The sequence below is a fragment of the Anguilla anguilla genome, chromosome 14, assembly GCF_013347855.1.
Source record: "Anguilla anguilla isolate fAngAng1 chromosome 14, fAngAng1.pri, whole genome shotgun sequence".
Classification (NCBI taxonomy): Eukaryota; Metazoa; Chordata; class Actinopteri; order Anguilliformes; family Anguillidae; genus Anguilla; species Anguilla anguilla.
The window spans coordinates 30,023,789-30,036,239 of NC_049214.1; the positions used below are offsets into that span (position 1 = coordinate 30,023,789).

Here is a 12,451-nt window from a genome sequence, read left to right on the forward strand (position 1 = left end):
TGCATGGAGAGAAACACGCCACTGGGGCTAATTTCCTGCTCCGATGCCGCTGCGCTCAGGCGAGCTGCTCTACAGGGTTAGGGATCAGCGAGCAGAGCAGCACTGGGGAGGAGATATCGGCATGGAAACCGCTCCCATGTCCACAGCACTCACCGGTGAGGAGCGGAGCACCGGCAGGGTGCTGCTGACGGACCCTTGTGTGACACGCTAGCGCTGTGCAGCTGCTCTGTCTGTCACAAGTCCTGGAGGCTGACTGGATGGTCTGCTTCATGTTCTTAACAATCGCAGTTCCGTCTGTATGGTGAAATGTTGAGTTTTCTGTCGTTTTCACATTTTCTTTAAAATTGGTTTTCTGTGCCACTTGTTTCTTGGCTCCACCAAAATCCTCTAGGCAGCTGATCTCCTCCTCGTTGACACAAAAATAGAATGACATGGCAAAACATCCATTTAGGAGATTAAACTCTTGTTGATTTAATTTTAAAAAGTGACATTTAACATGCAAGGTATACACAGGAAACATTTAATGTAAACGAAACTATCACACCATTCATTTGTGTTGGCTGTCCATGTCAAAGTATGTCCATGTTCTGGATTTTTTTGAAACGGCAGTGGTACCACACTGCAAATGGCAGTATTCCATACCATTGTACTGTATGTTAGCGCACTTTGATCGCTATATGTTTGAGTATGTGTATATTTGTATAAATATATATGAAATCTGACAGTGAAAATGCTAGCATGCTCAGAAGTACAGGGGCTCTGCCTGTTGAGATGGCAGCTCTGATGGCTAAGCTGGCAGGCCAGCAGAATGCACTCTGGCCTCCGTGGAGACGGTGAGGGTTGTGAACGTGCTCTGTTAGCAGTGTGGACATGTGTGTGAGGAGTGTAGAGGAAGCTCTCCAGGCCCCCGGGCCAAAGCACGGAACACGGCCGCTCACATTTAACCGGGCCTGTACCAGGTCAACCGCAGAGATTGATTACTTCACCCTTGCTTTGCTCAGATTACCCAGGGGGCTTTGCCAGATGAATCTTTTGATAACATCTTTGTGTGTATGTATGTATGTATGTGTGTGTGTGCGCGTGCATGCGTTCATGCGTGTGTAGGGTTCTGGTTATGTAGTGATATGGGATTGTGTGTGTGTGTATTGTATGTGTAGGGTTCTGTAGTGATATGGGATTGTGTGTGTGTATGTAGGATTCTGTTGTGATATAAGATTGTGTGTGTGATTGAAGGGGTGTTAAAACATACATCAAAAAGTATAAAATACAAAATATGAAATAAACTAGTATAAATAATGCTATCTCCAAAAAATGTTATAAAATAAATGTATTCAGTGACAAAGTTCTGCAGTAAATTACTAACTAAGAGAAATATTGCTGATTAGCACTTAGTGTCCCATCAAACAGCACTAGATAACCATTGATAGTCAATAACCCAAGATCAAGTCACAAACATCTCATCTAGCATCTAACTAGCTAGTTAACATGATTTTCATTACATACAGTGAACTCTATAATGGTTGGGATGTATTTTTTTTCTTGATTTGGCTCTGTACTTCCCAATTTTAGATTTGTAATAAAACAATTCACATGTGGGTATAGTGCAGCTCAGCTTTTATGAAAGGCTGTTTTTATACATTTTTCATACATTATACATTTTTCACCACTTAGAAATTACAGCCCTTTTTTATACATAGCCCCCATTAAATGGCCATTTAAATAGAAACTGTTTGATTGAAGGGGGACTAGGAAGTCTTTTGAAAATCCTTCTGAAATATTATACAATATGGAAATGACAGAATACTCAAAATGATTGTAAATACATATTTCATGCAATCATACATGTAACTGAAACACTGCCCATCCCTGTGCATGGAACTGTATAATTTGAATGTTTGCATGTTTAGTTTAGTCTAGTTTATGATGGCAGGCTTTATGTTGCCATCACGAATAGCAGCTTGTGAAGCTGTGTGTCTTTAGCCCAGTAAATGAGTTTAAATCTTTTAGTTCCTCCCTTAATGAAAGCCAGACTCTATGTGTGTGTTTACTGGAGTGCAGTCACATGACCTGTGGGGCGCCAGGTTTCCCGGTGTTGTCTGGTTTCAGAAGCCAGGCTGTTATCACCGATTCTGTTTTTGGTCAGGATCTCTCTCTGCTGGGTATCTCAGACAGTTTTCCTAGATTTCCTAGCTCTCTCTGTCTGTATTTCACTCTCACTCTCTGTCAAACTCAGTTCAAACTCAGAACGTTCTCTCAGTTCTCTCTCTCAACCTTTTCTCTTCTCTCCCCCTCCATCTCTTCTTTCACCACCGGTCTCTCCCTCCCTTCTCTCTCTGTCTCTCTCTCTTTTCCCCCATGCCTCACTGCCTCTCAGTCAGCGATGAGGACTCTGAGATACCACAGTGCCTCCCTGTTCAGTAGCGTGGAAGCGGAGGGAGTTTATCGCTGATCAGCGGATCAGTTCTGTTACCATATATAAAAATACCAAAATCTATTTGACATATATGTTAAAATATATTTAACACATACACACACACCCACCATGGCAAAAGCTTATTCAGCTTACTATTTTTTCAAATTGTTTTAATTCATATAATTCTTTACTTGGATCAGCATTGAACTGTTTTTGTTCTGGTATCAAAAATGTAAGCTTTTAATTTCATATCTCCTCAATTAAGTATTCACAAAGCAGAGCCAAAAATCCCCAGCACAAAATTGACATGTATCTCCTTCACAGCTAACCTCACACTAGTCATTTGTATTAACGCATTGATTTTTCTGGTGTGAAAGTGGGTGAGAACTGGCACTCTATTATTTACAGAGGAATAACTGGATTTCATTGGGGAGGGGTAGGGGGCGGTATGGGCATGCGTGATTGGTGGATCTGTGTGAGGTGCAGTGACTCGCTGGCACTGATGTACAGGCTGTCTCAGGTTTGTAAGAGAAGGCACGGCATGTTCAGACGGTGATGTGCAAATGTTTCGTTTCGTGTGCGATGTTAGCTGTGAGAATAATGCCAGCGTGCTTCAGTGGGAGAGCGATGGAGAAGGTCAGTGAGCTCTGTTGACTGCTGCTGGCGTGGGAGGTGGGGGGCAGAGGTGAGACTGATGGGAGAGGCTGGAGTTTGACCTGCTCTCCCTAATTGGATTGAAGTTTGGCCTTTTGGGGGACCTGTGCTCCCTGTTCTGGCTGCGGTTTGACCCAATGAGAGACTTACGCCCCCCCTTTCTAGGCTGCGGTTTGAGCCAATGAGAGACCTGCTCTCCTGGCCTGGGCTGCGGTTTGACTCAATGAGCAGTGAGTTCAGTCAAATCATGCTGATGTAATAGTCTGTAGCTGCCTGCCTGGTGGAATCTGCCCAGTCCTTCTCCCCCCCCCCCACGCCCCCCACCATCTGCCCATCTGTTCCAGGTGCCACAGAAGGGGCCTGCTCGGGGGAGGGGGGCGGGCAGGGAAAGAAGAATAAATGTTCTCTCTTTCATTTCCCTTTGGTGTATGGTAGCCTAATCCTCTGAGCATGGCAGAAATAGCACTCCACGCTGCGTCTGCTGAGATGACAGCATGTTGCGCTCAGCGGGGTGGGGGGGTGGGGGTGGTGGACGCTGTACCTGTTGTACCGCCTGTCTGTAACCCCCCTCACCCCCCCCCCCCCCCCAAGACTTCCTGTGGAGGGGAAATGGGAACTGTATGGCTTAACACGCTGCACACAGTACTTAACACAGCTGTGTGTTTGAGCAGGTTCGGGGACAGCTGGGGACATTCTGTTCCCTGTATGCTATTACTCTCTTCTCATTCGCTGCTCCTGTCTGAGATCTGTTTCTGCCCTGCAGCTTTGGCAGATAAGATGCGCTCTGCTAATCCGCAGCCTCTCTTAAGGGTTCAATGACAATCAGGTTTGTTTTGTGTTTTGGTTGCATCATCCCGATACATCATATAAGAGGTTTTTGCTCATTTGATAATTTTGTTTGCTTTGATATTATAATTGTATTATGTTAATATAATTGTGTTCTGGTAAGCAGTGCTGGTATCTTCTTTCCCCTCTCTCTCTCTCTCTCTGTCTCTCTCTTTTCTCTGAAGGTTGTTGGGTGGAATACTTCGTTTTCAGAAACCCCTGTGATTGGTGGGCTAGAATGGGCTGTCCGTTGCTGCATTTTTGATGCTCCACAGCAAAACAGACTAATTAGACTATATCAGCAGTGAGCATATCTGCACAAGATTGTATTTTTATTTTTTATGTATATGCTAAATAAAGCCTGTATGTGGAGAGTGAGAGATGGTGTATAGGAGCTCCTTATTGGCTGAAGGCAGCCTGGGTGTGGAGAGTGAGAGGTGCTTATTGGCTGAACGCAGCCTGGATGTGGAGAGTTAGAGATGGAGTTGAGGAGCTCATGTTTTTTGTGTGGACACCCTTTATCCAAGACCTCACAGCTGACGTGTATCACGGTCACACTGTAACCACGGCCCACAAGCGCACTTGTTGCTACAGATGCCATGTGCATAGTTCCAGTCCTCTGGAAATTGTCAGTCTCTTGTGTACCGGACTGAAATAAAATCACAGGAAGTGACATGCTCCTCTCTTCTCTCTCTTCTTTTCTCTCCGCAGTCACAGAAAAGGAGGTGCAGCAGTGGTGAGTTCTTCCTCTTTTTCTTTGTCCCCCGCTCTCTTTCATTCCTTCTCTCTTCCCCTTCTTTTCCCCTGCTGCTCTCTGAACTCCCCCCCTCTATCTCTCTCTCTCTGGTGGATAGAGGGATGTTCAGGCGTCTGTGTTGGGCTGGGGTTCTGGGGTTTGTTAGTGAGGCCATCTCTCCTTTCTTATCTGTGAGAGATGCCTGCTTTTTGTCCTTTCACCTCTGTGTGTCTCTCCCAGCCGTGAAAACTGCTCCATCTCAACATAAACACACTCACACACACACAAACACGCACACACACACAAACACACACAAACACACACACGTGCGCGCACGCACACACACACACAGACACGCACATGCACACACACACACACACACACACACACGCATGCACACGCACACACACACACACACACACACACACACAAACACACACATGTGCGCAAACGCACCGGCACACACACACACACATGCACACACACACACACACACTCACATGCACAATTATTCTTTATTCTCAGGTTTCATTAAAAGTGGTGTTAATTGGACAGGGGGGTTTCTTGTCTGGCCAATCCCCAGCAGTTTTATTCTGAATTGTGGCGTTGCCATGTTCATGTCTCAGCGTGTGTTACCGTGAGGATGGCTCCCTCCTTTGTGCGAGCTCTGCTTTAGCTTTGCATGGCTTTGTTTGCGTGTTCCTTTGTTAACTCTGTGCTAGACGTGTAGGTGGTTGGGTAAATACCAACCTATGTGTGTATGGATTATATTGTGTGTGGGCGGTTAATTGTGTGTGTTTGTGTGTGTGTGTGTTGTATTGAGTTAAAATCTTCCATGCAAATTAATTAACATGCAAACCACCCAAACCAGCTCCTGCCAGACACCTTAAGCTAGCATTCTCATATGCTACCTCCCCCCTCTCTCCCACTATCCCTTTCTTCCCCCTTTCTTTCTTTTCATTCACTACTTTGCTCCCCCCTCTCATTTCTTCCTCTTATTATGCATCAGATCTCTCTTTTGGGTTCTAGTCCAGGTGCTCAGAATTCTGTAGTGGGCACAAAGAGATCACTCCTCCCCTGAGAGGTGGATCTCACGGTTTGGGCAGCCATAAGACGGCCGAAACCACTTTATGCACCGCGTGTCTGGGTAGAGAATGAAAACCATGCATGAGGAGACATGTTCCTCATACCATCCCAAGTCAAGGTGAACCCTATGCTGTATGAGGGTATTATTGGTTAGTCAAGACTTTGTATACAATTACGTACAATAATACTTAAATAGAGCTTGTTTTTAAAACGGAGACATGATTTGATACCTATCACTAATCTAATATCCAAGTGTTCAGAAATGTATCTTTGTGTGATGTAATTATATAATGTACATGCAGTTTAGTTTTTATGTAGAGGAAATTCAAACACAGTCAGTTCCTTAAGATTAGATCAGCAGCAGCCTAGATACAAAAATGCAATATAACATGTTCAAAACAGTCAAAAACTGCCTCAAATAATAATTGTAGTATCTTTTACACAAGTGTCGTGCTATCAGTGAACTACAGATTAATCGTTTGCTGTAAAAAAGCCGTGACATTAATTCTGATGAGAGTATTATAGACGTGGCTGAAGGCCAGTGAATCTTACGCAGAGACCGAGACAGAGACAGACAGAGAGAGAGACTGAGACAGACAGAGAGCACGTTATTGATGGTGAGTTTGATTTGTGAACTCAAACAATGCTTGCATCCCTAGGGGGGCTCTGTCGGGATTGTGCCGGGACTCAGTAAAATTCAGTTAAAGGCGCGTAGCGGCCCCCCTGAGGGTCGACTCGGGAGTGCAGAATTTAATGGGCAGGGCAGCTCACTGGGTAACATACAACACCCTGAACGTTTGAAGCTCTTTTTTCTTCCCTTTCCTTTAAGTTCCTGTCACGTTTCTGCATTTTCTGTGCTCTGTGTTTCTCACCCAATCCCCGGCAACAGCGATGAAGCCACAAGAGGCGCCTCCTCTTCCTCCCACTCTTCCACCTCCTCCTCCTCCTCCTCCTCCTCCTCCTCCTCCATCTTGCATTCGGGCTCAGATGTTATTTTTCTCCGGGCTGCGGGGAGGCTCATTTTGAAAGCAGCGCATTGTTACCGTGGCGCTGAGAATGAACGCGCCCCCCCCCCCCCCCCACTCCCCCCCCCCCAGGTCATCCTGCCTCATCGGTAACTGCAGGGAACCTCTCTCACCGGGAACAAGGCCTCTAGTTCCCAGCACTCTCCGAATCCACCTTCACTGTCACGCTTTGCCTAGCATTCAAGTAATATACACTCTGTGTACGTGCTTCTTGGCAAGCAAAAATTTTGGTGCTAGGCTACAGGAGTAATGAATACATCCCATAATGGTTAAATGTAGGCTTCGTTGCGATATGGAGTATTTTGCCAGTATGAGAGAAGGAGAAGTTTCTCTACTTTTCTCGGTAGCTGTGATGGCACTTCCTCTTTGGGAGTTTGTGCAGAACTGGGCTGGCCCAGATAGGGACTCAGGTGAATCACACATGAGAGAATCTAAATTTGAGTCCCTGCTCCACCTCTGTCTTTGAAATAGGTCAGCTCTGGGCTGTGATTCGCTGACGGGGACAAGAACAGGTGTGATAAAAATTCCACTCTGTGCTCAAGGCCAGCGGCAGCAACCCCCCAAGTTTGGTGGATACTGATGCTAAGTAGGGCTGAAATTGGTTTGTACTGAAGCTTCTCCACCTCAGTTGTGTGTGTTGTGTGTTCTACCACAAAATGGCCACTGTGCATTACTCAGGTGTGGGGTACCCACTGGTGTTAGTGGACATGTGAGCAGAGCAAAACTCCCCACTCTTGTACGGCCCTGTGGAGGTGTTTCTTCAATGTGCCGCAGGCTAACAAGCATATTAGAACATTATAGTCCAACTAATGGAATTAGGATTAAGATAAGCAATGATGGTGCTATCAAATGACACAAAAAGGTCAATGTGCATTTGTAAAATAAAACAATCTGAGAATCTCTATTTAAAAATAGACATGTCCATTCTCTTTTTCTCTCCCTGTTTTCATTTAGCTTTTCACATAATTCCCTAGACCTTTCTCTTTCTTTTATCCTCTTGTCCTCCCAAGTGAATTCCCATCCATTGTTTTTATTTCTCCCCTTCTCACCTTTTTCCTTAGGGTTTCTAATCCCCCTTTCATTTCACTTTCATTATCTCTCTATCTCTCTGTCCTTGTGCCGTTGTCTCATCATCAGTCTCTGTGTGAGGATGGGTAATTACCATCTGCACAGACTTCTGGGAAGAAGACAGAAGTAATCAATTTCAATGAGCTGAGAAGCCGAAGGAATCTGACCCGCAATTTTAAAACGTTGCGATAGGGTTCTGAGCAATTCAGTCTCACTCAAAACAAACAAACAAACAAAAAGCAATACTCCTTCAGAGCCGACCTCCTTCGGTCGACTAATCGATTGCTTGTTTGAAACGTTCTTGGTCGACCAAGATTCTTGTTCAACTGAGAGCCGGCAGAAGATATTCCGCCTGCCCAAATTTGCGCCTGTCGGACCACGGTCATCCATTCTGCAGAAACAGGGGCCCGGAGTGCACAGGCCATCATTCTCAGACAGTGGTGTGGCCCAATGTGTGGTGTGCGTTCCCCCATGGAGCATTGACGCTCCATGACTTTTTGCATTTTTTCCGTGATTTTCTACAACTTTGCTCTGACTGCTCCGTTAGCCCGTCTTTTTCGTGACAAACATACAGCCTTAACTATAACAAGTGGATTTCTCTGGGTGTCTGAGATGCTAAGGATGCTTATAATAAGTCATGTTGGTCTTTGTTTCTGAAGTCTCTTGACAAATCTGAAGTTGTGCTCATTTGGGTTCTTGGTTGGAGATGTAACAAGCAAGCTAGTATTTTTTTCACATTTGTGGTTACCATTGTTCAAGGACACCAGCTAGATTATTAATTTAGCCAATTAACTTTCAGCCAATTCGTTAGTCGACCAAAATAGTCTTTTGTTGAAGGAAGCCCAACTCCTTCACAACTGAAAAGCATGCAAATATAAGTGTGTGACCAATAACTACTACCACTCACTGTAGTTCACTTGAAATGACTTTCATGGCAGGCCCACATGTTACAGTCATTTGTCATCAGTGGCGCAGATGCAAGTGTCTTAGACTATTTCACTTCTATCTATAAGAGGAGATTTGATGTTCTGTGATATCTGTATGGATTCTGATATTCTGATTCTGGGACTAAAAAGGCTGAGGTGTTTTTGACTGAGAAGATTTTTTAAAATGTGATTGATGTTCTAAAATATGAAAGTTTTTGTATGAGATTTTTAAAAATTTTAGATATGAATATGGAACAGATTCTTTTGAATAAGAGAATATAATAATTACTTAGAGAAAGCACTTTCCCCTTTGCCTCTTTTTAACTCATCTACATATTTTTCCTCTTTCCTTTCCTCTGATAATGCAGTTCTCCCATTAGTCTCTCTCTCTCACTCTCTCTCCTTTTTTCTCTCTTACCTTTCAGTGAGTTGAAAGTTGAAGGTAGGAATGCAATAATGAGGTTTAAAGAAACCCCCCCCCCCTCCTTGCTCTCCCTTTCTTTCGCAGGTATAAGGGCTTCATTAAAGACTGCCCCAGTGGTCAGCTGGATGCTGACGGCTTCCAGAAGATCTACAAGCAGTTCTTCCCCTTTGGAGACCCCACCAAATTTGCCAACTTCGTCTTCAACGTCTTCGACGAGAACAAGGTAGGCTAACGGTGGCCCAGGCCTACACTGACCGCTATGGCTTCGGTGCATGAGTGTTTTAAAATGGGAACAGAACTGTGCTGTACATCTGGCTGTAGGGTAGAAGGTTGCAAAGGCGGCAACTGAGAAGGCTGCTGGGTACGGCATTTATACTGCACCCAATGACATACTTTAATTATGCAATATTTTACCGCCCCCCCCCCCGCCCCCCCGCTCTGATCTAGCAGAGCCAGAGTCCCTGCCCACAACTCATGCCCAGAAAACATTGCAAAATGTAGAACTTTTGGTCTAATAAACAAGTCCCAGGTGTGTCTGGAAAGATTTTTAGGACATAATCAGGACTTCTGAGTGAAAATAGAGAGCAGAATATGCTGTGCTGGTGGAACTATAAAAGGACGTGTATAAAATATATTAGAGTTAGGGTGTAAAGCACCGACATCTCCAACTTCTTTTCCGCAAGCGAAGGCAGCATACATCTTTAGTTTCACTTCAGTTGACTGCAGGTTCTCTATAAATGAATAATTACTAAATTATTTTGATATATGCACCTGTTTTAAATCTAATATTTGTAATAAAAGAGCAATCCATTTGTGTTTAAATGGTGTACATAAACAGAGTCAGCAGGAGCTGGTGTGCAGTAAAAGGGCTGGAAGCGTCTGTGTGGAAGCGACCAATTTTAATTAAATATAAATCAGCCCATGACAGCAAATCTGATGGCCAGCATCTGCCAGGCACTTTAATAAATACCTCCGATCAATCATAATGCACCTGCGAAACCGAAAACAGTCGCTCAGTCTACAGTGAATGCGGAACCAGAATGATGCTGTTTGCCGAATTCACGAGAAAGAAGAAAGTTTTCGAAATCCCGTCGATGCCATTTTACATTGGTTTATTTGTTACAGTCATGTAATTTCCCTGAGCATTCCTGATCTTTGGGTTTATTTCACTGAGAAAAAAATCTATCGCAGAAAAATTAATAAATAAAAATGTTAGCCTTTTCCCTGTTGGTCGAAGGCCGTTATGTCACGCAGCTTTGCAGTCATAAAGGGAGGGTCATAACCACTGGCATTTGTGAAATACAATCCCCTCCTTCTGTGGAAATGATCAGTGGTGTAGAACTCTCCTCAGCGACTGGTGTGAAATTAATTTAGGTTTATAGGTGTGTGTTTGGGGGGGTTGGTGGGGATTGGTTGGGGTAATCAGTGTAGTGCTGTGTGTGTGTATGAAATCACTGGAACTTCTTGTCAGTGCATGTCACGTCCTGTTATCAGCATGGTCTCTTAATTGGTGCTGGCAGCACTGTGTCTGTGTGTGTGTATGTGTGTGTGTGTGTGTGTGTCTGTGTGTGTGTGTGTTTGTGCAGGTGTGTTTGAGGGATCGTGTGTGTGACTGCACGTTTTGTGTGTCTGTCTGCACATGCACGTGTGTGACTGTGTACAGTTAGTATTTGTGTGGGTGTGTGTCTGGCTGTGTGTAGATGCAGGGGGGTTAGTATGTGTGTGAGTGTGTGTCTGGCTGTGTGTAGATGCAGGGGGGTTATGATGTGTGTGAGTGTGTGTCTGGCTGTGTGTAGATGCAGGGGGGTTATGATGTGTGTGAGTGTGTGTCTGGCTGTGTGTAGATGCAGGGGGGTTATGATGTGTGTGAGTGTGTGTCTGGCTGTGTGTAGATGCAGGGGGGTTATGATGTGTGTGGGTGTGTGTCTGGCTGTGTGTAGATGCAGGGGGTTATGATGTGTGTGAGTGTGTGTCTGGCTGTGTGTAGATGCAGGGGGGTTATGATGTGTGTGAGTGTGTGTCTGGCTGTGTGTAGATGCAGGGGGGTTATGATGTGTGTGGGTGTGTGTCTGGCTGTGTGTAGATGCAGGGGGTTATGATGTGTGTGAGTGTGTGTCTGGCTGTGTGTAGATGCAGGGGGGTTATGATGTGTGTGAGTGTGTGTCTGGCTGTGTGTAGATGCAGGTGGGTTATGATGTGTGAGAGTGTGTGTCTGGCTGTGTGTAGATGCAGGGGGGTTATGATGTGTGTGAGTGTGTGTCTGGCTGTGTGTAGATGCAGGGGGGTTATGATGTGTGTGAGTGTGTGTCTGGCTGTGTGTAGATGCAGGGGGGTTATGATGTGTGTGAGTGTGTGTCTGGCTGTGTGTAGATGCAGGGGGGTTATGATGTGTGTGAGTGTGTGTCTGGCTGTGTGTAGATGCAGGGGGGTTATGATGTGTGTGAGTGTGTGTCTGGCTGTGTGTAGATGCAGGGGGGTTATGATGTGTGTGAGTGTGTGTCTGGCTGTGTGTAGATGCAGGGGGGTTATGATGTGTGCGTGTTAATGTGCACGGCTTCAGTGAAGTCTCATTAGGATTCCTGAGCCTCTCCGACTGGCGAGACCGTGCTGTATCTCTCTGCTGATTCACAGGCAGTGGTGCCGTCAGCAAAGCATTTACTGGAATCTTCTACTGTTCCAAGCTGTGGGCTCTGAGGAAAAAAACTGGAGGAATTATTATTATTTACCCTAGAAAGGAATAAAATTATATATATGTGTGTGTGTGTGTGTGTGTGTGTGTGGTGAATATGGAGGGTGTGTGTGTGTGGAGCAAATGGAGTGTGTGTGTGTGCGCGTGTGTATGTGGAGGGTGTGTGTGTGTGTGTGTGGTGTGTATGGAGGGTGTGTGTGTGTGTGTGTGTGTGTGTGTGTGTGTGGTGCGTATGGAGGGTGTGTGTGTGTGTGTGTGTGTGGTGCGTATGGAGGGTGTGTGTGTGTGTGTGTGTGTGTGGTGTGTATGGAGGGTGTGTGTGTGTGTGTGTGTGGTGCGTATGGAGGGTGTGTGTATGTGTGTGTGTGTGTGTGGTGTGTATGGAGGGTGTGTGTGTGTGTGTGTGTGTGTGTGTGGTGCGTATGGAGGGTGTGTGTGTGTGTGTGTGTGTGGTGCGTATGGAGGGTGTGTGTGTGTGTGTGTGTGTGTGTGTGTGGTGCGTATGGAGGGTGTGCCCTTGCTCGTAAACACAGACACACAGGAGAGGCTGTGTTCCCTGCTCATTCATCTCTCTCTTTCAGCACCGGACAGCTCCTACAGGCTGG

The 12,451-nt window shown here is 45.4% G+C and overlaps 1 protein-coding gene across 1 annotated transcript in view; it reads left to right on the forward strand.

Annotated features, from left to right (window-relative positions):
* Positions 1 to 12,451, forward strand: part of LOC118212338 (neuronal calcium sensor 1-like) — a 30,404-nt gene that overhangs the window by 11,716 nt on the left and 6,237 nt on the right. Inside the window, exons 3-4 of the mRNA XM_035390106.1 lie at positions 4,604 to 4,628; positions 9,242 to 9,380. Of these exons, the coding sequence (XP_035245997.1) occupies positions 4,604 to 4,628; positions 9,242 to 9,380 (164 nt within the window). The remainder of the gene's footprint in view (positions 1 to 4,603; positions 4,629 to 9,241; positions 9,381 to 12,451) is intronic.